This window comes from Capricornis sumatraensis, chromosome 8, assembly GCF_032405125.1.
Source record: "Capricornis sumatraensis isolate serow.1 chromosome 8, serow.2, whole genome shotgun sequence".
Lineage (NCBI taxonomy): Eukaryota > Metazoa > Chordata > Mammalia > Artiodactyla > Bovidae > Capricornis > Capricornis sumatraensis.
In genome coordinates this window covers 49265907-49291081 of record NC_091076.1, presented here as the reverse complement: position 1 = coordinate 49291081, position 25175 = coordinate 49265907, and the positions used below count along the sequence as shown (strand labels likewise).

The 25175-nt window shown below is 39.1% G+C and overlaps 1 protein-coding gene and 2 non-coding genes across 3 annotated transcripts in view; all 3 read right to left on the bottom strand.

The window, feature by feature from the left end:
* The window catches only part of CEP295 (centrosomal protein 295), a 44121-nt gene that overhangs the window by 612 nt on the left and 18334 nt on the right, over positions 1–25175 (bottom strand). Inside the window, exons 12-26 of the mRNA XM_068978911.1 lie at positions 24986–25123; positions 24416–24513; positions 20764–24193; positions 19615–19768; positions 19329–19472; positions 12681–12833; positions 9243–9343; positions 8674–8776; positions 8053–8301; positions 7119–7240; positions 6181–6355; positions 4967–5613; positions 4199–4339; positions 305–398; positions 44–214 (exon numbers count right to left, since the gene is read on the bottom strand). Of these exons, the coding sequence (XP_068835012.1) occupies positions 44–214; positions 305–398; positions 4199–4339; positions 4967–5613; positions 6181–6355; positions 7119–7240; positions 8053–8301; positions 8674–8776; positions 9243–9343; positions 12681–12833; positions 19329–19472; positions 19615–19768; positions 20764–24193; positions 24416–24513; positions 24986–25123 (5920 nt within the window). The remainder of the gene's footprint in view (positions 1–43; positions 215–304; positions 399–4198; positions 4340–4966; positions 5614–6180; positions 6356–7118; positions 7241–8052; positions 8302–8673; positions 8777–9242; positions 9344–12680; positions 12834–19328; positions 19473–19614; positions 19769–20763; positions 24194–24415; positions 24514–24985; positions 25124–25175) is intronic.
* Positions 8864–8935, bottom strand: LOC138084903 (small nucleolar RNA U2-30). Its single transcript, XR_011145304.1, has one exon. It is a non-coding gene; the product is annotated as a small nucleolar RNA U2-30 (small nucleolar RNA).
* On the bottom strand, positions 9089–9168 carry LOC138084906 (small nucleolar RNA U2-19). The gene has a single exon (XR_011145306.1). It is a non-coding gene; the product is annotated as a small nucleolar RNA U2-19 (small nucleolar RNA).

The following is a 25175-nucleotide window of genomic DNA, read 5'->3' as shown; positions in this document are numbered from 1 at the left end:
CCACTGAGTAAAACCACTAAGTAAATACATAATTTTTGATAACAGATACCTGTAGTTTTCTCCGTTATTGTTTTGGTTTGAGAATTTCCAGAGGCATGAACTTTGTCCTTTATCTCTTTATGTCTCTGTGAGGATCTCTCTATAAATGCCTTTTTTCTTTTTATGAATGCTTCTTGTAAGCTCTCCGGTGCAGCTGTACACCTTGAGAAGGTTTCTGTTTAAAATATTTTTAAAAAGTATGTCAGCAGTACACAAATTCAAGTTCTCATGAATGGGTGTGGGTTCAACAATCTGAGGCACATACCTGCAGACACAGTTGGTTTCTCCAGTGGATGTTCTGACATAGCTGGATAATCTGAGTTTTCTGTTTCTGACAGAAGAGGCAGAAATTCACTCACCTAATTGCAAGAAAGTCATAGAAGACTTTACCACTTCAGAGAAGACTTTTATAGACTTTACTGTAGTTCTTTTGCAACTGCCTTTCTAGAAAATTCAGTCCTAAAGTTATTCTGAGTTGACCTTCAAAAACTGAAAGGATGAGCCAAGCAAGAACTGAAAAATGTAAAGGATAACTTACAAAGCAATAACTAAATTGTTATCCAGCCACTAACTAACTCACATGGACTACAGCCTTGAGGATGAAAGGCTCAATGAAACTGTCCAAGACAGGTCATGGTGGAGAGTTCTGAGGACACGTGGCCCACTGGAGAAGCACTGCGAACCCCATAAACAGTATGAAAAGACAATACAACACTGAAAGATGGAACTCCTCAGGTCAGCAAAAGAGATGGAGCCAAAGTGAAAACATAGGATGTGGCTGGTGATGGTCCAATGCTGTAAAGAATAATACTGCAGAAGAACCTGTAATGTTAGGTCCATGAATCAAGATAAATTGAAAGTGGTCAAATAGGAGATAGCAAGAGTGAACAGGAATCTAGATGGATTAAAATTGACTGGAATGGGTGTATATAACTTAGATGACCATTATCTCTCTTAGAAGAAGCCCTCATAGTCAACAGGAGTCGGAAATGCAGTATTTGGGTGCAGTCTCAAACAACAGTGATCTCTACTTGTTTCCAAAGGCAAACCATTATCACAGTAATTCAAGTCTATGCCCCAAACAGCAACGGCAAAGAAGCTGAAGTTGAATAGTTCTATGACTTACAAGACCTTCTAGAACTAACACCCAAAAAAGATGTCCTTTTCATCACAGGGAATGCAAAAGTAGGAAGTCAAGAGATAAGTGGAGTAATGGGCACGTTTCATTTTGGACTACCAAATGAAGCAGAGTACACAGGAAACTTCCCTCATAGCTCCTGCAATGCAGGAGACCTGGGTTCAATTCTTGGGTTGGGAAGATCCCTTGGAGAAGGAAATGGCAACCCATCCCAGTTCCTGCCTGGAGAATCCCATGGACGGAGGAGCCTGGTAGGCTACAGTCCATGGGGTCGGACATGACTGAGCAACTTCACTTTCTTAGTAACTAAACAACCACCACCACCACAGCAAACACACTCTTCCAACCCTAATCCTACACAGGAGATGACTCTACACATGGACATCGCCAGATGGTCAATACCAAAATCAGACTGATTATATTTGTAGGCGAAGATGGAGCAACTCTATACAGTCAGCAAAAACAAAGACGAGCTCAGATCATGAAGTCCTTATTGCCAAATTCAGACTTAAGGAAGTAGGAAACATCACTAGAAACCACTAAATCAAATCCTTAACAATTATACAGTGGAAGTGACAAATAGATTCAAGGGATTAGATCCGATAGAGTGCCTAAAAAAACTATAGGACACTGCATGGGAGGCAGTGATCAAGACCATCCTGAAGAAAAATGCAAAAAAGCAAAATGGCTGTCTGAGGGGGCCTTACAGAGAAGAAAAGAGAAAGGCAAAGGAGAAAAGGAAAGATATACTCATCTGAATGCAGAGTTCCAAAGATCAAAGGAACAGATGAAACCAATAGAATGGAAAAGACCAGAGATCTCTTCAAGAAAATTACAGATACCAAAGGAACATTTCGTGCAAAGATGGGCACAATAGAGGACAGAAACGGTATGGACCTAATAGAAGCAGAAGATAGTTAAGAAAAGGTGGCAAGGATACATAGAAGAGCTGTATGAAATAGACCTTCATGATCCAGATAACCACAATAACATGATCACTCACCTACAGCCAACCATCCTGGAGTGCAAAGTCAAGTGGGCCATAGGAAGCATCACAAACAAAGCTAGTGGAGGTGATGGAATTCCAGGTTGAGCTATTTCAAATCCTAAAAGATGATGCTGTTAAAGTGCTGCACTCAATACACCAGCAAATTTGGGAAGCTCAGCAGTGGACACAGGACTGGAAATGGTCAATTTCCATTCCAATCCTAAAGAAAGGCAATGCCAAAGAATGTTCAAACTACAGCACAATTGCACTCATCTCATGCTAGCAAAGTAATGCTCAAAATTCTCCAAGCAAGGCTTTAACAGTACATGAACAGAGAACTTCCAGATGTTTAAGCTAGATTTAGAAAAGGCAGAGGAGCCAACGGTCAAACTGCCAACATCCACTGGAGAAGGAAATGGCAACCCACTCCAGTATTCTTGCCTGGAAAATCCCATGGACAGAGGAGCCTGACAGGCTACAATTCATGGGGTCGCAAAGAATCGGACACGACTGAGCAACTTCACTTCACTGGATCATAGAAAAAAGAGCTCCAGAAAAATATCTGCTTTATTGACTGCCAAAGCCTTTGACTGTGTGGATCACAACAAACTTGTGTAAAATTCTTCAAGAGATGGGAATACCACACCACCTAATCTGCCTCCTGAGAATTAAGTTAGAACTGGACATGGAACAATGGACTGGTTCCAAATTGGGAAAGGAGTACGTCAAGGCTGTATATTGTTACCCTGCTTATTTAATTTATATGCAGAGTACATCATGTGAAATGCCAGTCTAGATGAAGCACGAGCTGGAATCAAGGATTGCCAGGAGAAATATCAAAAACTTTAGATGTGCAGATGACACCACCCTTATGGCAGAAAGTGAAGAGGATATGAAGAGCTTCTTGATGAGGGTGAAAGAGGAGAGTGAAAAAGCTGTTTTAAAACTCAACATTCAAAAAACAAAGATCATGGCATCTAGTCCTATCACTTAATGGGAAATAGATGGGGAAACAATGGAAACAGACTTTTATTTTCTTGGGTTCCAAAATCCCTGTGGATGGTTAACTGCAGCCATGAAATTAAAAAGATGCTTGCTCCTTGGAAGAAAAGCTATGACCAACCTAGACAGCATATTAAAAAGCAGAGACATTATTTTGCCAACAAAGGTCCATCTCGTCAAGGCTATGTTTTTTTCTGGTAATGTATGGATGCGAGAATTGGACTACAAAGAAAGCTGAAGAATTGATGCTTTTGTACTGTGGTGTTGGGGAAGACTCTTGAGAATCCCTTGGACTGCAAGGAGATCCAACCATTTAAGACTGCATTTAAGATCCAATCTTAAAGGAAATCAGTCCTGAATATTCATTGGGTGGACTGATGCTGAAGCTCCACTACTTTGGCCACCTGATGCAAAGAACAGACTCACTGGAAAAGACTGATGCTGGGAAAGACTGAAGGCTGGAGACGGGGATGACAGAGGACAAGTTAGTTTTATGGCATCACCAACTCAATGGGCATGAGCTTGAGCAAGCTCCAGGAGTTGGTGATGGACAAGGAAGCCCGGCATCCTGCAGTCCTTGGGGTCACAAAGTCAGATATGACTGAGTGACTAAACTGAATAGCACTTTGTTAACACTGTTTTCTACCATGTGCTTCCCTCATAGCTCAGCTGGTGATGAATCTGCCTGCAATGCAGGAGACCCTGGTTCGATTGTTGGGTTAGGAAGTTTACGTGGAGATGGGATAGGCTACCCACTCCAGTATTCTTGCCTGGACAGAAGAGTCTGTCCTCAAGGACAGAGGAGCCTGGTGGGAGTCGCTCAGAGGGAGACATGACTGTAGGCTAAGCACCAGCAGCAGTAGTCCTATCAGCTTACCCACTGTCAGTTTTCTATTGTGAGCACATTCATACAGTGATACTGTAAGAAGAAATGTCATGTACAAAGCAAAGTAAAAATACCCTTACCCCCTAAATTTCAACAATAGGTTGCTATATAATTGAGGTTTATTAATGAGAGCTGTGAAATTTACCTGAAAACAGCTCTTTGCCTCATCTTCTCTCTTTTCTTCTAGAGTTAAGTTTGCAAAATCCATTTCAGCAATACTGATATCACTGGTGCTTGTCAATGTAAGTTCTGGTTCTTCCATTATACCATGGCCAGACTCTGTTTCCTGTGTAACAAAAGGGAAACCACATTCAGAAGGGAAAAAATAATGTACATTATAGAAGAACAGGTTGTTCAACTACTGACACCAGAGAAGATCTACTCTGCATTATAAAGCCAAACGCTCACAGGACTAGGTGGCCAGACTGAGTAGGGGCTGTACAGCATCAGAGTCTGCATCCTACCTAAATGGAGCAGTGGCTAGCTACTGGGCTGCAGCCAAATGTAGGATGCTAGAGCATCCTTTGTAAGAGAACAACCTTTAATACTTAACAAGAATACAAGAAAATCCAAAAGGTGACCAAAACACCTTATTTTCTGCTTACCCATGGCAGGACAAACAGTACTAGAAGGTAAAAGCTATGTTTAGGTGACTGCTGAAGCACAGGCTTAGCTACAATTTTTCAAGTAAGCTGGAGAAGAGAAATGTAAATTGGAAAGAGAGAGATGTAAAATTCAGAAGGAGGTCAAGTTAAAAAATTTGTCATTTCAGCATTTCACTGGAGATTTCCAGTGATTATGAGACTATCTCAGATAGGAATGGGAAAAAGTAGCTTTGTTGCATGTCCTGCAATTTTATTTTCAAAGTCTTTCCTGAAAATGAATTCAAGTATACAGCACAGATTTCACTTACCCAGACTGGAACAGATCTCTGTAATGAAAATGATCCAGAATTTACAAAGAGCTCTGATTGTCCAAGTTGAGATGGGTTTTCTACGATTGTTGGAATTCCTGCCATAGTTGAGTCTTGAAGACATTTTTCATTCTGAACAGTGAGTGAATATGGTATTTGAATTGAAGTTCCCATCTCTACCGTCCTTACACATAAATGAGAGTCAATTTCCTCTACCTGTGGATTTAAATCACAGGTTTCTTTTTTATCATCAGTGAGTCCTTGACCTTGTAACACTGTATCAAGTCTTTCTGATAGTTTTTCAAAGCCCAGTCTTTCTTTTCTGCCTTCTTCTGGTTGGTCTTTTATTGACCACTCACTAGAGGTAGAACCACATGTAGTGCTATGCTGTAGATTTAACTGATGAAATACATCAGCCTCGCCAGATGAACCGAAGACCAAACTTTGCAAATTTCCTACTGAGAGCTGGAAATGAACACTTTTTTGCTCGTTTTGTAACAGTTCATTTTGTTCAGTCCAACAGTTCTGATTTTCCACATTTTGGGAAGCTCTCGCTTCAATGCTAAAAACGCTTGGTTGATCGGCATGCTGGCTCCCTTCCTGTGAAGAATATTCTGGTTGAAGTTGTCGAAAAGATTGTTCAGACCCTGTAAGAGATCAGTTGATCATAATTAGGTGTTGTAAAACTTGGATATAGTCTCTAACAATTTCTGAGAAAATTATAAATAAAGCCAGGTTACTAATAAAGTTCAGAAACAAAAACTGAGGTACACAAACAAGAATAGGAAGCTAAAGGATGGTCACTGATTTTCAAATAATTACTGCTCACACCATGGATTTTCTCCTATAATATTTAATAAAGGAAATATAGCTATTAGACACAATGAGGACTTTCCCCCCATAACAGAATATTGACTTTATAACTGAAAGACAGACTAACACATTCATATCTCACAGATGGGTATGTTGTGATATGTGTACATATATATACACACACACACATAATTTGTATAAAAAGTTTTAGAAGGATACTTTAACTGTAAGAGCTGAGGTAGGGAAGCTGAACAAGCGGCAGCACTTACTACCCTTAAAAGGAATAAGGGTGTAAGTGGAGACAAACCAAGAGCTACTAGGCACAATTTCCAAGGAAAAATGATATGAACAACCATGAGAAACTGTTGAGCTTTATTTAACTTTCCCGAACTTCTGCATACCCTCAATATCTTCTGCAGCAAAACTCTGAGCTGTGTCACAAGCCAAGATAGGGTCAGGCTGCTGGTTCAGACTGGTATTAGAAGAATGCAGGCTGGCCCTCCTCAGTGCTGTAAAAGAAGCCATACTTTTGGGGGATGGAGTAGCACGGAGGCTTTCACAGGAAGAACCTGACCTCTGATGGGAAACAGGGAAAGGCTGTGTTACCAGTTGCATCAACAAATCCTCATGTTTCTTTGCTATTGCATTTCCTTAATTACCATTTCACTATCATATTAACAACTTGCTTATTCAAACCCAATTCTTTCACTTTAGGAAATATGGGAAAGACTTTTTATTTAGAAAACAAACTGTATTAACTAACAAGACACAGTTCAGAACATGACAATCATTTTCTGATAAGCAGGAACTATGCAGAGTTGCCTGGAAACAGAAAGACCCACGTTTGAATCTTAGCTCCTTTACTCTGTAGGAGGCGACTTTCAAAATTTTACAACATTCTATTTACCTGACTAAGACTAAATTCCATCAAAGTAACTCCCCCCAAAAAACCCTGAAAACTAACGATTAAAATGTTCTCAAGTTTTTATGGAATGACCCATAAAAAATACCTAGAAATAAAGCTGTTGGGACCAAATTCTAATGCACCTATTTTCAATCTTGGTTCCACATTGTAACCATTTTATCTGACCATTCCTAGATTTTCTGATTTAACTGGTCAGAGGTATAGTCTGAGCCTGGCAGGCTACAGTCCACAGGGTCGCAAGAGTCGGACACGACTTAGCGACCAAACCACCACTGCCACAGTCTGGGCACTGGTAGCTAAAAGCTCACCAGATGATTTTAGTTGGCAGCCAAGGCTAAGAATCATTCTTCTGTTCTAACAGAAGAAAAGACAGACTGTGTTTTGAAATTCACTGCTAAGAAGCATCTACTTTACCTGGTTAAAGTCTTTGCTGTCTTGAGAAATCCCAGAGAAACATGATAACAAATCAAAATCTGGATGTGGTTCTAAGGGTTTAAATAGCTGACGATGCAGATTTGGAAAACTGTGCTCCAATTCTGGAAAGTCAAAGTCAACTGTTGGAATTTTAAGGAAAAAGAAAAAGACAAAGACATTTATCTTAAAAGTAAAGCCTAGAAAAGGAGTACTAAGACATATTCATAAAGGTTATTTTAAGGTAACTGCAACTCAACAAAATTATTTCCATTCTTCTCATTACCAGCAGATACTGTCAAATTAAGCCCTATCATTATTTCTGATGCAAAAGTGGGGGGTGGGGGGTTTCCAAACCCTTTGACAAATTTAAGTTTCCATTTCTACTAGCCTCAAAGTCTTTAGGGGGTTTAGGAATAAGATGCCATTAGGGTCACTGCTTTGCTACAATAAGCTTTGTTACTCTCAGGTCATTTGGGGATCAATTACTTAAGAAAAGCTCACTATACTGAGTGCTACCATGGGCCAGACACTGAACTTCATGTGTATTATTTCACTTTATGTGTATTATTTCCAACACCTCTTCTACAGAAGATGAAGAGTAAGCTACCTGTGGTCTCAGGCAACAGTCAAGGGTCTGTATGACTTAAGTTTATGTGCTCAATACAGGCAGTACTGCCTCCACTGCTGTAGGTAACTTTGCAAAGGTAAAGGAAGACCTGCTCATCTCTTCCACATGGTCTTCAGTCTGATTCCAGAGCTCCTTTCACTAAGTGCCCTCCTCAGTGTTTTCCACGTTATAATTGCTACAGCAAGCCATCAAAATACAAAGCTCCCAACTTCTCCCAACTAAAAAGGATGATAGGTTAAAAATGAAGAACACTTAGTTTACATAGACATATTTATTTAAAAAGTCGTACTTTTAAATAAAACTTACCCCGAAAGTCTGTTTTTTCAGTCATCAAATTTGTTTCATTAATGTACTTGTCTCTCATCTGTTGAACGTGTGTCTGACCAGATGTCAGTGTTTCCACTGCACATAAAAGAGGTTTATGGACGTCCTGAGAGTCCTGTCTTTGAAAAATATCTTGTGTTGAAGGAACTCTAGAACTTAAAACATTTGTTTCCTGTTCTTTACCAGCAGGAGGTTCTTGTTCCCTATGGTCCACATGCTCTGGGAATGACTCTGAAAATGGGGTTTAATGAAAATACTTAATGGCTGGGTACTTCCTTTGAGACAGATTTTAGCAGACAGACATAGCAACATACATTGATAAGGAATCAGTACAACCAAGAAACGTGCTTGGTAGTTCCCACCGATATTAGCAGACCCTGCTCAATGTGCTACTGGAGATTGATAGAGCATCACTGTGACTTCCAGACATGTTCAGAATATCATACTGTCCAATATTCTAAAGGCATGATTACTTTACTTTTGAGATTTAAAAAACAATCCCTCTCAGCACATTCTGAAAAACAAGGTTAGCTCTCATCACTGTACTGCAACTCAATTGGTGTTTGACTTTCAATTTGTTTATAAACGTTTTGATACTCATACCTGGCTCTGTAAGGCTTAAATCTTTGTTTTCATAACTTAAAAAACTCCCAGTGGAAACAGTTACTGAAGATAATGGCTCATGATAAATTTCTTGTGTTTCAGCCTAAAAATTAAGGAGAACATTAGGTCACTGTGTAGAAAGAAATAGCTAGAAAAAACCCAAATTGCCAACAGTAGAAGTTATTAATTCTGAGCTCAGATCAAGTGTAGAAACCTTCATAGTTATATAAAGTTCCGCAGTAAAATCTTTTCATCATTGCTCAGAACTCATCAGCCTTTCATACAAGCACACCCACAAGCAACTCTCACTTACTCACCAGTATCTCACTTACCCACCAGCCCCTTAATTATCCAGTCACCTATACACACACACACACACCCCTTCACACCCCTTATTTTAAATTATTCTTTTGCTTCTCAGAACTATAGAGATCATGCATCAGGTACACTGAGTGGTCTTCTGATGCTCAGATTTGGCTACTTTCATCACTGATCCACTTCAGTAAGAGCAGATCTCAGAGAACACAGACGAAGCCAAGCAGCTCTAATGATGCAGGGCACATCAAGACATTACTAACCTTAACATTTGGATCCAGGTACGTATGGCCTTCTCTCTCCACGGCATAGCTTAATACTGCATAATTCTCAACCACAGCCTCCCTGACTTTGACTAAAAGGGGGAGGGAGGAGGAAGGAATGGATTATGACAAATCAAATTCTTAGCACCAGAAGGCATAATTTCCTGCTTTCCTACAATTTTCTTTTTTTGACTAAGAAGAAAAAAAATTCATGTTATTATTCATTAATAATATTTATAGCTAGCACATGTACTTTTTCATGAAAAATTGTAGTTGTTATTATTCTATGAATAAAAACCCTTTAAAAAAGAGCCAGTGTGATTGGAAATGCTTCTATCATCATTTTAAGTAAAGAAGCAAGAATATTCAATCATAAGTACAACTTTCATCTCAAAGTTGAGAAAAATGTACATTAAAGAAAGTGCAACCAGTGGTAGAACAAGGAGAAATTTGACTTCTTCATAACTTGCAGTGCTGTCTAAAATCACAGGAGCATGTACTGCCTTTACTATGAATTATCATTCCTAATTACATTTGACATACTAAAAACACATACAAATTATACTATCTCACCATTAGTAATCTGGGTATTCTGAGTTAGTTTTTTTCTTACTCTCAATAGCCAACATTTGTGAGAAAGCTGGCCAAAGCATATGTCATCTGTGGCTCTGAAACAGAATAAAATTAAAACTGTTCCACCAAATATAAAATAAAATTTTCATCTCATTATCACCATGATATTAAGAGATCATGCTAATTAAATGTTTCTTAAGTGTGTATGTAAGAAATGTTTTCTAAGAGGTCACATATCCCAGGCACATATGCATCTACATATGTGTGTAGATAAATATTCATAAAATGATATCTATATTATAGATAATTTAGTAAAACTACAGAAAATATTATATTTAAATATAATTTGTTTTTAAATACATTTTTTGACTCCTAGTTGAATTAAAAATATTGTGACATAATTTAACCATTAAACTGTTACTTGGTTGCTTCTATATACACTAAGATTTTAAGTGAAGAAAGTAAGAAACTTAATAGAAGTTTTTTTTTTAAGCAGCTCATCTCAAAAGCCAGTTTTGAGATGAGAAGTTAGGGATTTTTCATTCAGAATCAGAATTCTATAACTGTTATTATCTATAACAAACCAAAGATTCCCCTAGAGATGGGTGGCCCAGGGTAGCATTTGGGTAGTGATAAGAATTGAAAAATAAAAATGAGAGAGAGAGAAGCAAGGTCAAGTTACTTAAGATGTTGAAGAATTCAATGGACAGGTCCCTGAAAGTAACTGGAAGAGAAGTATCACTGGTTTGAAAACAGCTCACTGATTTAACAGGGACACAGTGAGAGGTTCCTAAAAAGGGGAAGTTACATCATTAAAGCAATGCCTTAAAGAGATTAATCTTCCCATATTGCTACAGGAAGGCAACATTTTCTGCTTTCCTGAGAAGCAAAGCACCATTTCCTGCTTTCCTACAAAAGCAAAGGGTACAGAGTGCAAAGCTAGGGAGTACCACCTAAAAAGCTGAGAAACCAAGGTGAGGTGATGACCTGAATCAAGCGGTAGGGAGGGAAAAGACAGTAACAACACTAAGACCCTCCCTTCCAAGGTAGAAACAATACCACCTCAGGATGATTGTGAGAAAGAGACAAGCAGCCTCTGACAGCCAGGAGCAGACCTGGCACTACTGGCTATGCCTTGGAGTTCTCCTGGTAAACAGGTACAGTGTTATAGAATACAAATATTGGAGAAGGCCACACTCTGTGACTGATGGGTCAACACAAAAATCAGACCATCAGTTCTCATGTCTGAACATAGACAAAACCATGAATACTGTCCAAACCACAAAAACAACCATCTCCTTATTCTGGCTGACGTGACTGACTGCTGCTTAACCAATTACAGCTTTACTTAGCCTAACTCCATTATTCCTACCTCCTAGATAGGAATTTTGTAGGTATCCAATAATAGAATCACAGTTGCTTCCTGATAGTATCCAATACTAAAATAAGCAAATCCCTATTTCCTTGAACCCTCCCCAAAATCACCTAATAAAAGCCCAAGTCTTACAGTAAGTCCTTTCTGATACCCTGTCACTAACTCACTTTTGGTTCCCCATGGTGTGTATGCTCTCTCACTGCAGCAAGTCAAAGCACACAGCTTTCTTGTGTAGGTGTGTCCTCTGGTAGTCTTTGGCTAGAGGACATTGACAGGTAGAATAAAAAGGAATCTGAGTATTCACTGAGTGAGTGAGTGAATGTCACTCAGTCATGTCCAACTCTGCGATCTGATGGACTATACAGTCCATGGAATTCTCCAGGTCAGAATACTGCAGTGAGTAGCCTTTCCCTTCTCCAGGGGATCTTCCCAACCCAGGGACTGAACCCAGGTCTCCCACATTGCAGGCAGATTCTTTACCAGCTGAGCCACCAGGGAAGCAAAGAATACCAGAGTGGGTAGCCTATCCCTTCTCCAGCGGATCTTCCAGACCCAGGAATCAAACCCAGGTCTCCTGCATTGCAGATGGATTCTTTACCAATTGAGTTATCAGGGAAGCCCTTAAGTATTCACTGGCTAAATCTAAAAAAAATGCTAATAGTTTTATTTCAAAATTTCAAAAACTATAATTCATCGGAAGTTATATCTGTAGTTATTTCAATCTCCAATTTAAAAAGGAGATACTGAAGTCAATTTCTCTATAAACTCCTATATAGAAAATAGGTCTCGCTCTTTTCTCATTCTATTAAACACTAGATACAACTAAGGTTAACAGTTATCCAAGTGTTAAGTGATAGCTAAAATAAGAAGAAATCTGGTTAGAAAAAGGCAACTTTTAAAAAGATACTTTAGAAGTAATAAAGCAGTACTGGAACTATGCTTTGTAGGGTCAATATTACACATAAAAAACAGCCTGTTATAAACATGCATAAATTCAAAAGCAAGAAAATTAACATCAGTTGTCTTTGAGTGGCAGATTTTAGTCATTTAAAGTTTTTTTCCTTGTAACTTGTTCTTTAATACTTTTCAGCATTTAAAACTAAACATAAAGCAGCTCATTTAGAATGCCAAAGATGTAAAATTACTTATTATCTAAATAAGCTTCACTTTCCTTATTCAACTTTTTGCTTATGGAATATAGGCTTCTTATGGGAAAAAATTTTACAGTATGTAAACATAGGAAATAGACAGTGAAACCCAATCTCCAACAAGGGTTAACCTGTACTAACACACTGATTCTTATTTCAGACAGTTTTCAAATGCATGAACAGACTTTTCTCCTCTCATTTAACACTTTCACAAAACTGCAGTTTTACTGAAGTTATTTACCATTTTTCATTACATGCAACGCTACAATAATTATCTTCTGCCCACATACTTTTGTGCACAGCAATTCCACTTTCGATTCCTTTCTCTCTCACCTGCTTTATCAGAGTCATCACCACAGATGTTCTCCTGAGCAACTGGGTGAAGACAACCAAATGGATCACGGTCCAGAGGGCTCCCAAGAAAACTTTGTTCTCGGCTTATTGAGACCCTCAGGGGGTCTCTGTCTTGACAAAAATCAGGTTTACCTGGGAGGAAAAAAAACTGACTTACTGAATGTTAGAAACCTATGTTTCTTGAAACTAAAAAGGGTAAAAATCTAAACTCTTAAAGGTTTGATCAATGTATCAAGAAAAAGTAACTGCTTAACTTTCACACAGCCTTTACATTGTTTTACTTCAATTTTACTAAGTTTTTAATATGCCTGGAGAACTTACTAACCATTAATATTGTAAAGGTATAATATGTATTCATAATGTAAAATTCAAAAACTGCCACAGCTAATCTGTGGTATAAGGGACCAATTCAGGTGTTTACCCTGATTTCCTTATGCCATTCTTTTTCTTCCCTGCACCCTTGCCCCATTCTGTGCCTGTTCCCCCTGATTCAGAGTGTAGCTGTGGCCACATGGCTAAGAGGATAGCCGGAAATCCATCGGGGTCTCCCCACACAGGCATGAATCCTGTCAGCTGTGGCGCTGGTGCTTTTCCCCTTAGAAGATGACCCTTTGACACTTTTGCAGTTTGAGGGTCTGCGATAAATCTGATCACAGTGTGTAAGCATTCCATTTCTCCAGAGAATAAACCTTTCGTCTTCCCTGGGGATGATGTTGAGAAAGAAGAGTTAATATCAAGAGTACAAAGGAAGAGTTTATGGAGTTCTCTTACATTCCAATTCCTGACCTGGATGGTGTCTACCTGAGGGTGATTTTCAAAGTACTTATTAATATTTATGACTGAAATAAACACTTATGAAACAAAGGAATGGGAGACACTCAGAAGTAGAAGCTAATTTACTGGAGGCAACTCCAGAAAAACTTGAGAATTAAGAGGCAAGATGTATTACAAAATAAAGGTGTGTATTAGGGAACTGAAAGCAGGTAGAAGGTTTAAAAACATGTACTTGTAAAAGAGCCCTCCCATCACTGGAGATTCCTGTCTCTCAACATCATCCCCAGGGAAGACGAAGGGTTTATTCTCTGGAGAAATGGAATGCTACAGATCTGTGATCAAATTTATCGCAGACCCTCAAACTGCAGAAGTGTCAAAGGGTCACCTTCTAAGGGGAAAAGCACCAGCGCCACAGCTGACAGGATTCATGCCTATGTGGGGAGACCCTGATGGATTTCCCGCTATCCTCTTAGCAATGTGGCCACAGCTACACTCTGAATCAGGGGGAACAGGCACAGAATGGGGCAAGGGTGCAGGGAAGAAAAAGAATGGCATAAGGAAATCAGGGGTATTGAAAGAAAGTCTACATCCTCTTCTCAGGTCCCTCAGGTCTGCCTCCATAAGCACCAATAGCCAGGCTTGTATCAAAGCTAGAGGATCTTTCTTTGAAGAAACTAAATTGTAAATTGCTCAGGTAAAATAACCACAGGTACTAAGTGGACAGTCCTCAATGAAAAGCCACCTTTTCAATGAAATCCAGAAGTAAATAAGGTCCCCACCTATAGAATTTCCAATTAGCCATTCAGTGTTCCACTGAAATAAGCAAGATTTTAGATTTTAAAAATTCTAAAATTTCACACAGGAGAAAAACAAACAAACAAGGAAGGACCCAGACAGAAAATACAGGAACCTGAACAAACAAAATCCTATAAATATTCAGTGTAGGTAGTATCCTGCATCCATGGAACAAGAGCAGGATGCTATGAAAAGAAACAGAAAAGAGGACAAGCTTTTAGAGACTATACTTTGAGAGCCAATATAAAAATTTCTAAGAAATATTAGTTAAAAAGCTGAGACAATGCTCTTAGAAGGCAAAGGCAAAATAAATAAACTACAGAGAAGAAATTTAGCTCAGATTTTCTCAACTTTATCGTCACCCACCTAAGGAGGCTTTTAAAGACTTTTCCCCTAATGGCTTCCCAACTCTATGAAATTTAATAACTATATATATCCTGTATATCTTTTTTTGGGGGGAAGACTAAACATTTTGAAACTTTAATACCAGTATAACATTGCTTTGACATTCAACTACATGGTCTGTAACTTAACAAAATATTGGTCTGAAAGGAATAGAGAACACCCTGGTCCTTCAAAGACAGTTTCAGAAGCTCTGTTTTCAAAGACAAGGGATAGTATTCACAAAGTATGAAACTACAAAAGGTGACAAATATTAAATGAAACTATTTTTACAAACAGACACATTATCTACAAATAAAAGTAGAAATATATTAATAAAAAAAGATTATGTACCCACTTTCCCCACTATTATTCAACATAGTTCTGGAAGTCCTAGCTACAGCAATCAGAGAAGAAAAAGAAATAAAATGAATCCAGAGCAGAAAGGAAGAAGTAAAGTTCTCAGTCTGCAGATGACAAGATAGTGTACATAGAAAACCCTAAAGATAGTATCAGAAAATTACTAGAGCTAATCAGTGAATTTAGCAAAGTTGCAGGATACAAAATCAACACACAGAAATCACTTGCATTTCTATATACTAACAATGAAATATCAGAAAGAGAAACTAAGGAATCCCATTCACTGCTGCAACAAAAAGAATTAAATATCTAGGAATAAACTTACCTAAGGAGACAAAAGAACTGTGCACAGAAAATTATAAGACACTAATGAAAGACTTCAAAGATGACAAACAGATGGAGAGATATTCCATGTTCCTGTATAGGAAGAATCAATGCTGTGAAAATGACTATACTACCAAACACAATCTACAGATTCAATGCACTCCTTATCAAATTACCAATGGCATTTTTCACAGAACTAGAACAAAAAATTTCACAATTCATATGGAAACACAAGACCCTGAACAGCCAAAGCAGTCTTGAGAAAAAAGAGTGGAACTGGAGGAATCAACCTTCCTGACTTCAGGGTATACTACAAAGCTACCGTTATCAAGACAGTATGGTACTGGCCCAAAAACAGAAACACAGACCAACAGAATAAGATAGAAAGCCCAGAAATAAACCCATCAACCTACGGGTACCTTATATTTGACAAAGAGGCAAGAATATACAACGGGGCAAAGATAGCCTCTTCAATAAATGGTGCTGAGAAAACTGGACAGCTACATATAAAGAATGAAATTAAAACACTTCCTAACACCATACACAAAGATAAACTCAAAATGGATTAAAGACCTAAATGTAAGACTAGAAACTGTAAAACTCTTACAGGAAAACATAGGCAGAGCACTTGGTGACATAAAGCAAGATCCTCTATGACCCACCCATCTCCTAGAGTAATGGAAATAAAAACGAAAGTAAACAAGTGGGACCTGATTAAACTTAAAAGCTTTTGGACAGCAAAGGAAACTATAGGCAAGGTGAAAAGACAACCCTCAGAATGGGAGAAAATAACAGCAAATGAAGCAACTAATAAAGGAGTTATTTCCAAAATATACAAGCAGCTCATACAACTCACTACCAGAAAAACAAATAAGCAATCAAAAAGTGGGAAAAAGACCTAAACAGAAATTTCTCCAAAGAAGACATACAGATGGCTAACAAACACATGAAAAGATGCTCAATACTGCTCATTATTAGAGAAATGCAAATTGAAACGACAAGAAGATATCACCTCACACCAGTCAGAATGGCCCTCATCAAAAAGTCTACAAACAATAAATGCTGGAGAGGGTGTGGAGAGAAGGGAACACTCTTGCACTGTTGGTGGGGATTAAACTGTACAGCCACTATGGACGATGGTATGGAGATTCCTTAAAAAACTAGGAATAAAACCACCAATGACCCAGTAATCCCACTCCGAGGCATATACCCTGAGGAGACCAAAACTGAAAGACACATGTATCCCATTTTTCATTGCAGCACTATTTTCAATAGCTAGACCATGGAAGCAACCTAGATGTCCATCAACAGATGAATGGATAAAGGAGTTGTGGTGCATATACACAATGGAGTATCACTCAGCCATAAAAAGGAACACCTTCAGGTCAGTTCTAATGAGATGGATGAAGCTAGAACCTATTATACGGAGTGAAGTAAGTCAGAAAAAGAAAGATAAAATATTGTACTCTAACGCATATATATGGAATCTAGAAAAATGGTACTGAAGAATTTACTTATAGGGTGGCAGTGGAGAAACAGACATAGAGAATAGATTCATGGACATGGGGAGAGGGGAGGAGAGGGTGAGATGTATGCAAAGAGAAATATGGAAACTTACATTATCATATGTGGGGTGGATGGCCAACAGGAATTTGCTGTATGGCTAAGAAACAAACGGGCTCTTTGTCAACCTGGAGGCGTGGGATATGGGGGAAGGTGGTGGGGGGATGTTCAGGGGGGAGGGGATATATGTGTGCCTATGGCTGATTCAGGTTGAGGTTTGACAGAAAACAAGAAAATTCTGTAAAGCAATTATCCTTCAATTAAAAAAAGAATGTATCATTTAATTTCCTACTTAAAGAAAGGTGTTCCCACAAATAGAGAAAATGTGATCTCAAATTATTTTAGTGGTGTTTAGTATTTCGCTTAGTTTTTACTAAAATCCACTGCCATCTAAAGAAGCAAATACAAGAAGCACCACCAAGGAGGCTTGAACAGTGACTGTGTCTGGTGAGTAGGATTAAGGGGTGAGGGGTGTGTAGGGGCAAGAAGAAATGCTGTTTCATGCTGTAATCTTTTAGCACTAGTTGCCTTTAATTATGTGATTAAATTACTTCCCAAAGAAGTGTGATAAAGGCTATGATGAAAGCTCCCAAAGAGCACACGAGAAGGTCACATGATAGTCCAGGCAAAGTTTATGCCACAAAGTGGCACCAAACTCAACCCTGAAGGGAGGGAGCAAGACTATGAAGGCCCTGGTGGATGAACCTAGCGACTTAAGACTTAGTTTAGACTCACCCTCCAGCCAAGGGGAAACTACCGAAGAGTTTTAAACACAGGGCAATAGAGGCAAATTACTCTGAGTACATCATGGAAAAATGAATGAAAGTAATGCTAGGCTAGAAACAGGGAGACATGGGGGTTTGCAGCAGTCTTTCAAGAAGGAAATGACAGCCTGAATTAAAAGGGGAGTTGTGGGAATGGAAACAAGTGAATCAACTAGAAATGGCAGTGGGAATGCAAACAGAGTCGATCATCTAGAATTGAAAAGAACTGGTAATCTGTTGGGTGTTGGAGAGGTATAGACAAGGAAACTGTCAAGACTTACATCGGGTACTTTTCATTGAAAAAGGGCTAAAGGGTAAGGAGGTGTAGGTGACGGAATATACAGCTTTCCCTTCTAAGCAAAACGACATTTTTGCAATCTCAAACACAACTCATTAATTTATAGGAATCAATGGTGAGAAATTCCCAATGCTCAATCTGAATCAGGGAAATCACCATTCTATTCCTGAATAGTTGTGTTTACCAAATAGTGCAAAATGAAGCAAAGCTTCCAAAGCCTACTAATAAACAGAACACTTACTTTACGTTATAATTTCCATAAGACATAAGAAGAAAACAAAATATGGAATGACTCTTAAGAGTTATTCAGAATTTCTACCTTCTTAAACTCTTTTAGCCAGAAACAAAAGTACAATATTTTATGGCTTAAGACCTAAATGGGCTTCCCTTGAGGCTCAGCTGGTAAAGAATCCGCCGGCAATGCGGGAGACGTGGGTTCAATCCCTGGGTTGGGAAGATCCCCTAGAGAAGGGAAAGGCTACCCACTCCAGTATTCTGGCCTGGACAATTTCAGGGACTATACAGTCCATGGGGTTGCAAAGAGTCGGACATGACTGAGCAACTTTCACAAGACCTAAATAGCTAGTATCAATAGTAAACTTCCTTGTACCTTTCTATTAACAAAGCTTATTTTCCCCCTTCAAAGAGTCTGCTTGGATAAATTTGATCAATAAAACTATCTGGTTGAGTGTAAAATCTAAAAACAACTATAAAACGAAAATAAAACTTTTATTAAGGATCAACGTAAGAAATTTTTCCAGATCTCTGAAGAAGCACAGAAAAGAAATATACATGTTCTAACAGTCCTTAGAGCCAGGATTTTAAACACCATAATTATCCTGTGAAAGATACAGGAAAAGAGCAGTGAAGGTACTGAGGTGAAAAAGCAGTACGGGAAAAGAGAGAGAGGGAAAAAAAAAGAAAAAAGTTATATCCTAAAGAAACTGGTTTAGGAAGGAACCAGAGGAGAAGGAAATGGCAACCCACTCCAGTGTTCTTGCCTGGAGAATCCCAGGGACAGCGGAGCCTGGGGGGCTACCGTCTATGGGGTCGCACAGAGTCGGATACGACTGAAGCGACTTAGCAGCAGCAGCAAGCAGCAGAGGGAAGCAAGAATGTCAGAATAAGGAGACAAAGAATTTTTGTCTACAATAAATTGCTTTCTCCCATGTATAAAGAATTTAGTTACCTAATGATGTATTTCTTTAAGTCCACGTTTTAAATACTGTTTATATAAACCACTTTTTCCCCTTCATGAGTACTCATAGTCTAGGTTTCTTCAACAGCCACAAAATATTTAGCATCCTGAAATAACTATAGAAAACTAGCAAACTATTAAAAAATCATTTTATCAAACCATCTTTTTACCTAGTATAGAAGTTCTGCCACTTGTTGGTGATTCTACCTCTTGTATGGCACTAAGTTCATGTTGGTTCAAGTCCAATCCACCTCTTATTTTTGCTACAGGTGGTTTTGAGGATTTCCTACTCAGTTCTTTGTCCTGATGCACGCCTATCAAGTCAAAAGACAAAGTTGGGCACAATACAGATCCGTTAACACAATGAACTTCTTCAACTAGCAAGTGCAGGAGGTGAAAGGAAAGAATCAACATCAGGATAATGAGTGTAACAGAATGCAATTATTAGTATCTTACCACTTTGTTTGGCATTACTACCTTCTGAAAGGAGCTGATCATCATCACAGTTGCTCCTGTCTGCAGGACCAATGTTTTCTTGATAGTGGAGATGAGGAAGCCATTCTTTGAGCTTCTGGGTTTCAAAATCATTTTCAACTGTGGGCTTACTTTCCTGAAAAAGAGGATAGATGAGGGTGAGGATGACACAGGATGAAGGATCATGTGAAGAAGTTACTAGATTTGTATCTCCTTTCTTCAATAAGTACCTCAAGCAAACAAACAGCTCCAACCACATTACAAATTTATCTATAGATTAAAAAAATGAGAAGTACTTCTAATATTGAAAGGGTAGTAATTCCACTGAAAAGAACAAGCAGTCACAGCCTTGAACCTCAAGAACAGCCTCCACTGCACCTTTTGAGATTGGATTTGAGTATCCCCAGACCTCACATTCTCATGAATTCAAACTTCTCCTGAGCATCAAAGGATCTGTAGAATTCTGTTCAAGCTAACTCATAAATTTAGGAAACAGTCTTTTAAAAGACAATAGACACATTCATATATAGGGGGATCTACTGTCTCCCATATAGAGAAACTATAAACAGAAACCAGAGTCCTCTCAACAATTCAGTCACAAGCAGCAGGTCCAAATGCTCATCAGCCTAAAATCACACCACTTTTATACCAGGTGTTAGTATTGTCAATTAAAGAAAAAGACGGTACTCATTTTGATTCTATACAAATGTCAACAAAGTGCTATAGAGAAAGCACAAAGTCTGCTATTTGCCTAAGAGAAATTCTGCTAACTAGTTATTTTACAATTTAATCTTGTGGTAAGCTCCAAACTCTTTATAACAAAACTTTAAAACACAGCCTACATTTTTAATGATGTTTGCATTTGGTTGTATCAAACTACTGGCTGAAATTAGTTGGGTTTCAAATAACCATTAACCTCATAAACACCATACTAGGCAGATGAATTTTTATGTTTTAATTCCTGTGTTATTTAAGGTAGAAAATTAAAGCCCAGTTAAGTTCAAACCACTTATTCTCAATAACTAAGAACTTATTTCAGCCTAGGAGTAAAACAAGTATTTAGTTTGGCTGAGTTACCTGAGTCATCGGGTTACTGGTGATGTTTCTTAGATATTCAAGATTAATACATACCTGGCTGTCTTTGAAGAAATCCTTCAGAGTCTCCCAATGTTTCTGTGTCTGCTGTTGCAAGGCTGTCTGTGTCTGTACAGGCAATACCTCTTGGGCTTTCTGACTAAAATGCAGAGCTTCTTTTTGTAGCTCCAACTGCTTCTGAAGTCCCCAGTTATCTCGCTGAGCAAAGATGGGTTGTGAAAAGCTCAAAATTCTATCCTGAGGTCTTGGGCACACGGAAGCACTAGAGGGAGCTGCACATTCAGTCTTGTCTGAATACAATTCACAAATGCTTTGAGATTTTGCCTCAGCAAAAGGTAGTGGAATAAACGAATGTTCTCTTTCCTTGGATAGAAGCAAAGAGGGAACAGGCTGCCCAGAAGCATCACCTTCAAGCAGTTTTGTCTGATTGCCTCTAAGCAGTTCTTCCTGGGCCTTTTCACTAAAACGCAGCACTTCACTGTGGAAGCCCAACTGTGTGGACACATGGTCTTGCTGAGGCAGAACAGCCTGGGATAAATGCAAAGGCCTCTCCTGAGGTCTCAGAATCTCAGGATGACTTGAGGAAACAGCAAGGTCACTTCTGGCTAGAAAACACTTTGGCATTCCTTCAGAGTCAGCAACAGGCAGTGCTACATGGGATAAGGATGAAGAGGCGCTGGTCTGCTCAGCTGAGACCCTTTCTTCCAATTTATTTAGTGTTTGCAAAAGGAATTCTTCTTGGGCTTCCCTTTGTACATCTAACTGCCGTTGACAGGGCTTTAAATCACCATGGTGAGGTTGGAGAAAATGCTCAGGTGACTTTCCCTCAAGTGTGTACTGTCTGGGCAAAACCAACTCTCTTTGGATTTTCTCACTACATGGAAGAGGGTTTGTCTGGGCATACAAAAGTTCTTGCTGAAATGTGACTGGATAATCTTGTTGAGGCAAAACAGGCTGTGGTAAACCTAAAAGTCTATCAGGCAACCTTGGTATCTCAGAATGACCCGAGGAGACTACATTATCACTCTTAGTTGAACAAGATTCTTGGATTCTACCAGCTTCACTAGGAGGTAATGGAGCAAAAGGAGGCTGTATAACTTGGAGTAGGAAGGAGGAAGTGCCAACCTGCTCAGGAGACACTCTCCCCTTCCACTCACCCTGTTTGTGCAAAAGAAATTCTTGCTGAGCTTCCTGTTTAGACTGAATGATGGCTTCCCTCTGTGTAGCTAACTGTTCTTGGAGTGACTTCAGGTTATCTTGCTGAGGCTGGATAAGCTGTGATAACTTCCAAAGTCTATCCTGCAATGCTGGGATCTGAAAACGGCTTGAAGAAGTTCTACTCTCACTCTCTGCTGAAAGAGGTTCCCAAGATTCAGCAGAAGGCAACGAAGTGAGAGAGAGCTGCCGTAACCGGGATGTGAACGAGGGGCAAGTCTGTTCAGAAGATATATTCCCTTGGGATCTCTGGCTGAACTGAAGGGCCTCCTCTTCTCTGTCTAACTGTTCTTGCTGTCCTTCCAAATTACCTTGCAGAGGTTGTGTATGTCTTGAAAATCCCAGAAGTCTTTCCTGAGATCTTGGGATCTTCCAGTGGCTCAAGGGAACAGTACTGTCACTCCTGAATGACATGTATTCCTGGCATCTTTCAGATTCAGCTCCCTGAGACAAAGAGGTGCCAGTCTGTTCAAAAGGGAAATTTTTTTCTAATTCACTTTGTTTGTGTACAAATTCCTGAGTTTCTTGTTTATCACCAAATATTACCCTCTGAAGGTGTGACTGATTGTGGAGTGCTGTTAAATTTTCCTGCTGTGGCAGACTATACTGCGGAGAACTAAGAGATGCATCCTGAAATGCTGGCATTACCAAATTACTTGAGGGAATAACACTATCCCTCTCAGAGAAATAAAAGTTCTGAATTCCCCTAGGCTCAGTTTTAGCTGAAACTTGTGAAGCAAGTGAATGTTGAGTGACCACTGGCAGGAATGAAGAACTCATCTGCACAGACTTAGCATCTTCCAAATCCCTTTGTGTACGTGAAAGTAATTCCACTTGGGCTTCATGCCTGGCCTGGAGAGCATCCCTCTGTGTAATCAGCTGCTCTTGGAGCAACTTCAAACAATCATGCAAAGGTTGGAACTGTTGTGGGAAACCTAAAGACCCATCCTGAGATGCAGGCATTTCAGTCTGGATTGAGGGATGCTCCTTCTCAGTCTTAGATGAATACTGGTCCTGGATTTTTCCAGACTGAGGACCAGCAGAAGGCAGTGAAGTAAATGTATGCTGAGCTACTTGAGATGGGAGAGAAGAGGACCCAGTCTGTTCAGCCCATACTCTCCCATCCAACTCATTCTGTTTATGCACACATAATACTTCCTGGGCTTCCCGCCTAGCCTGAAGGCTGTCCCTCTGCGCTTTTAACTGTTCTTGGAAAAATTTAAAATTAAGCCTATCCTGAAGCTGTGGGACCCCAGGATGGCCTGAGGAAACTCCAGTCTCTTTCTTGGTTGGAGAAGATTCCTGGATTCTCCTTGACTCAGCTTGGGCTGAAGGCAGTGAAGCAAATGAATTCAGAGGTATTAATGGAAGGAATATAGAAAGGCCAGTTTGCCCTTCTAACTCTTTCTGTTTACACAAAAGCAATTGTTCCTGAGCTTCCTGTCTTGTCCGAAGAACTTCCTTCTGTAGGTCTAACTGTTTTTGGAGAGCCTTCAAATTACTTTGCTGGGCTATGATATTTTCTGAGAATGGCAAAGACTTATCCTGCATTTGGCCAGCTACAGAATGGCTTACAGAAACTATACCTTTGCTCACAGTTGAAAAGGGTTGCTGGATTTCTCCAGACTCGACTTTAGTAGGCAGAGAACTGAAAGAATGCTCAGCTACCAATGGTAGGAATGAAGATGGTTCAATTAACTTAGAAGATACACTTTCATTGTTCTCTGAGAACACTTGCTGGGAGTCTAAACTTTGAAAAGCTCTTGCCCCAGATGTTTCAGCTCTTTCTCTAGCATCCTGTACTGTCAGTGGCTTATCATGTGATAAAGCCCTTGAAAGCATTTGAGAATCTGTAGCAACCAATTTGTAGTCTCTCTGTTGTACTTCAGTCTGTGAGAGCTGCTTTTGGTGTTCTTGCGATTCCAAAGCTTGCTTGGCTAAAACATCTGAAGTGACTAATACTTCAGTTGTTTCTACCTGTCTTTGTGGAAAGCAATTTTGGCTTGAAACCTGAGAATGTTGCTCTAATTTGGAGATCTGCACAGGTTGTTTGTTAGGACTCAGCTTGGGTCTCTGACCTTGATCCTCATGTTCTGATGGAACACTGGGTCTTTCAGATTTTGGTGGTGGCACTGATGTAACAGAACCAGGTATCACTGGTATAGCTGACATGGACGGGTACTTTCCTCTTAACATTGTCTGATATTCGAGTAATCGTTTCCTGGCTGTTTCAACAGACTGCTTGTGAAACCTACCCAAAACAAACAAAAGTTACTCCTTTTTGATGAAAACAAAAACAACCTACATTCTCAAGTATTTATACATTACATTCAATCTAGGGGTGGCCATAATCGAGAAATCCACATGTCATAGTTCTAAAGGGAATCGTGGTAAGATCTTCATATACACCAATTAATACACCCTGAAAATGTACCCATACAATATCACATAAAAACTGTACCCTAATTAATACCTGTTTTGCTGTAATAGCTGTTGTTGATAAATACGAATCATCTGTCTGTGCCTATCTTCATCAGAATGTATGGTGTATGATGCTGGAGCAGTGCTGACCTAGTACAAGATAAAGCTGCTAATCAAAAGGCAAATACAGAAACAAGTACTAGAGTATTTTACATAAACTGAAGTTCTATAATTGTAAACTTCCATATAGTTCCATATAGCCTTTTTTTTTTTTTTAAATAAAAAAGACTGGCACGTCCACTGTTGAGAAATGAAGTAATCTGTCACTCTTGCTTAGTGTCAAGGAAGTTCAAAAGCTCAACACACACACTGCATACAAGTCATGGTCATCGTATCAGCACTGTCTAGAAACTGAAAGATGAAAGTCATCAGGTTTGTATAAACTTACTTATATGTATATACATATATATATATATCAATCAGGTTTGTATAAACATATACATATATAATTTAAAAAAGATAATCAAACAAATTAGAAAGGCGTTTTGCTTTTCTGAACACTAAGATTGACTGTTCTTATCCTCCAACAATCTACATAGGGATGAGATTTCCTGCATCCTACCCCAGTCTGTTGAGCTGTTTTTCTTTTTTCTTCTTCCAGCTGAGCTCTGAAGCAATCAGTTTCTAATCTTAACTTCTGTTGCTCAATCTGTTCAAGCAATTCCAACTGCTTTTGCTTCTGTTCTTCTATTTCCATTATCTAAGTAACAAAAATACTACTGATCTATTAACAACAAACTCATACCAAAGTT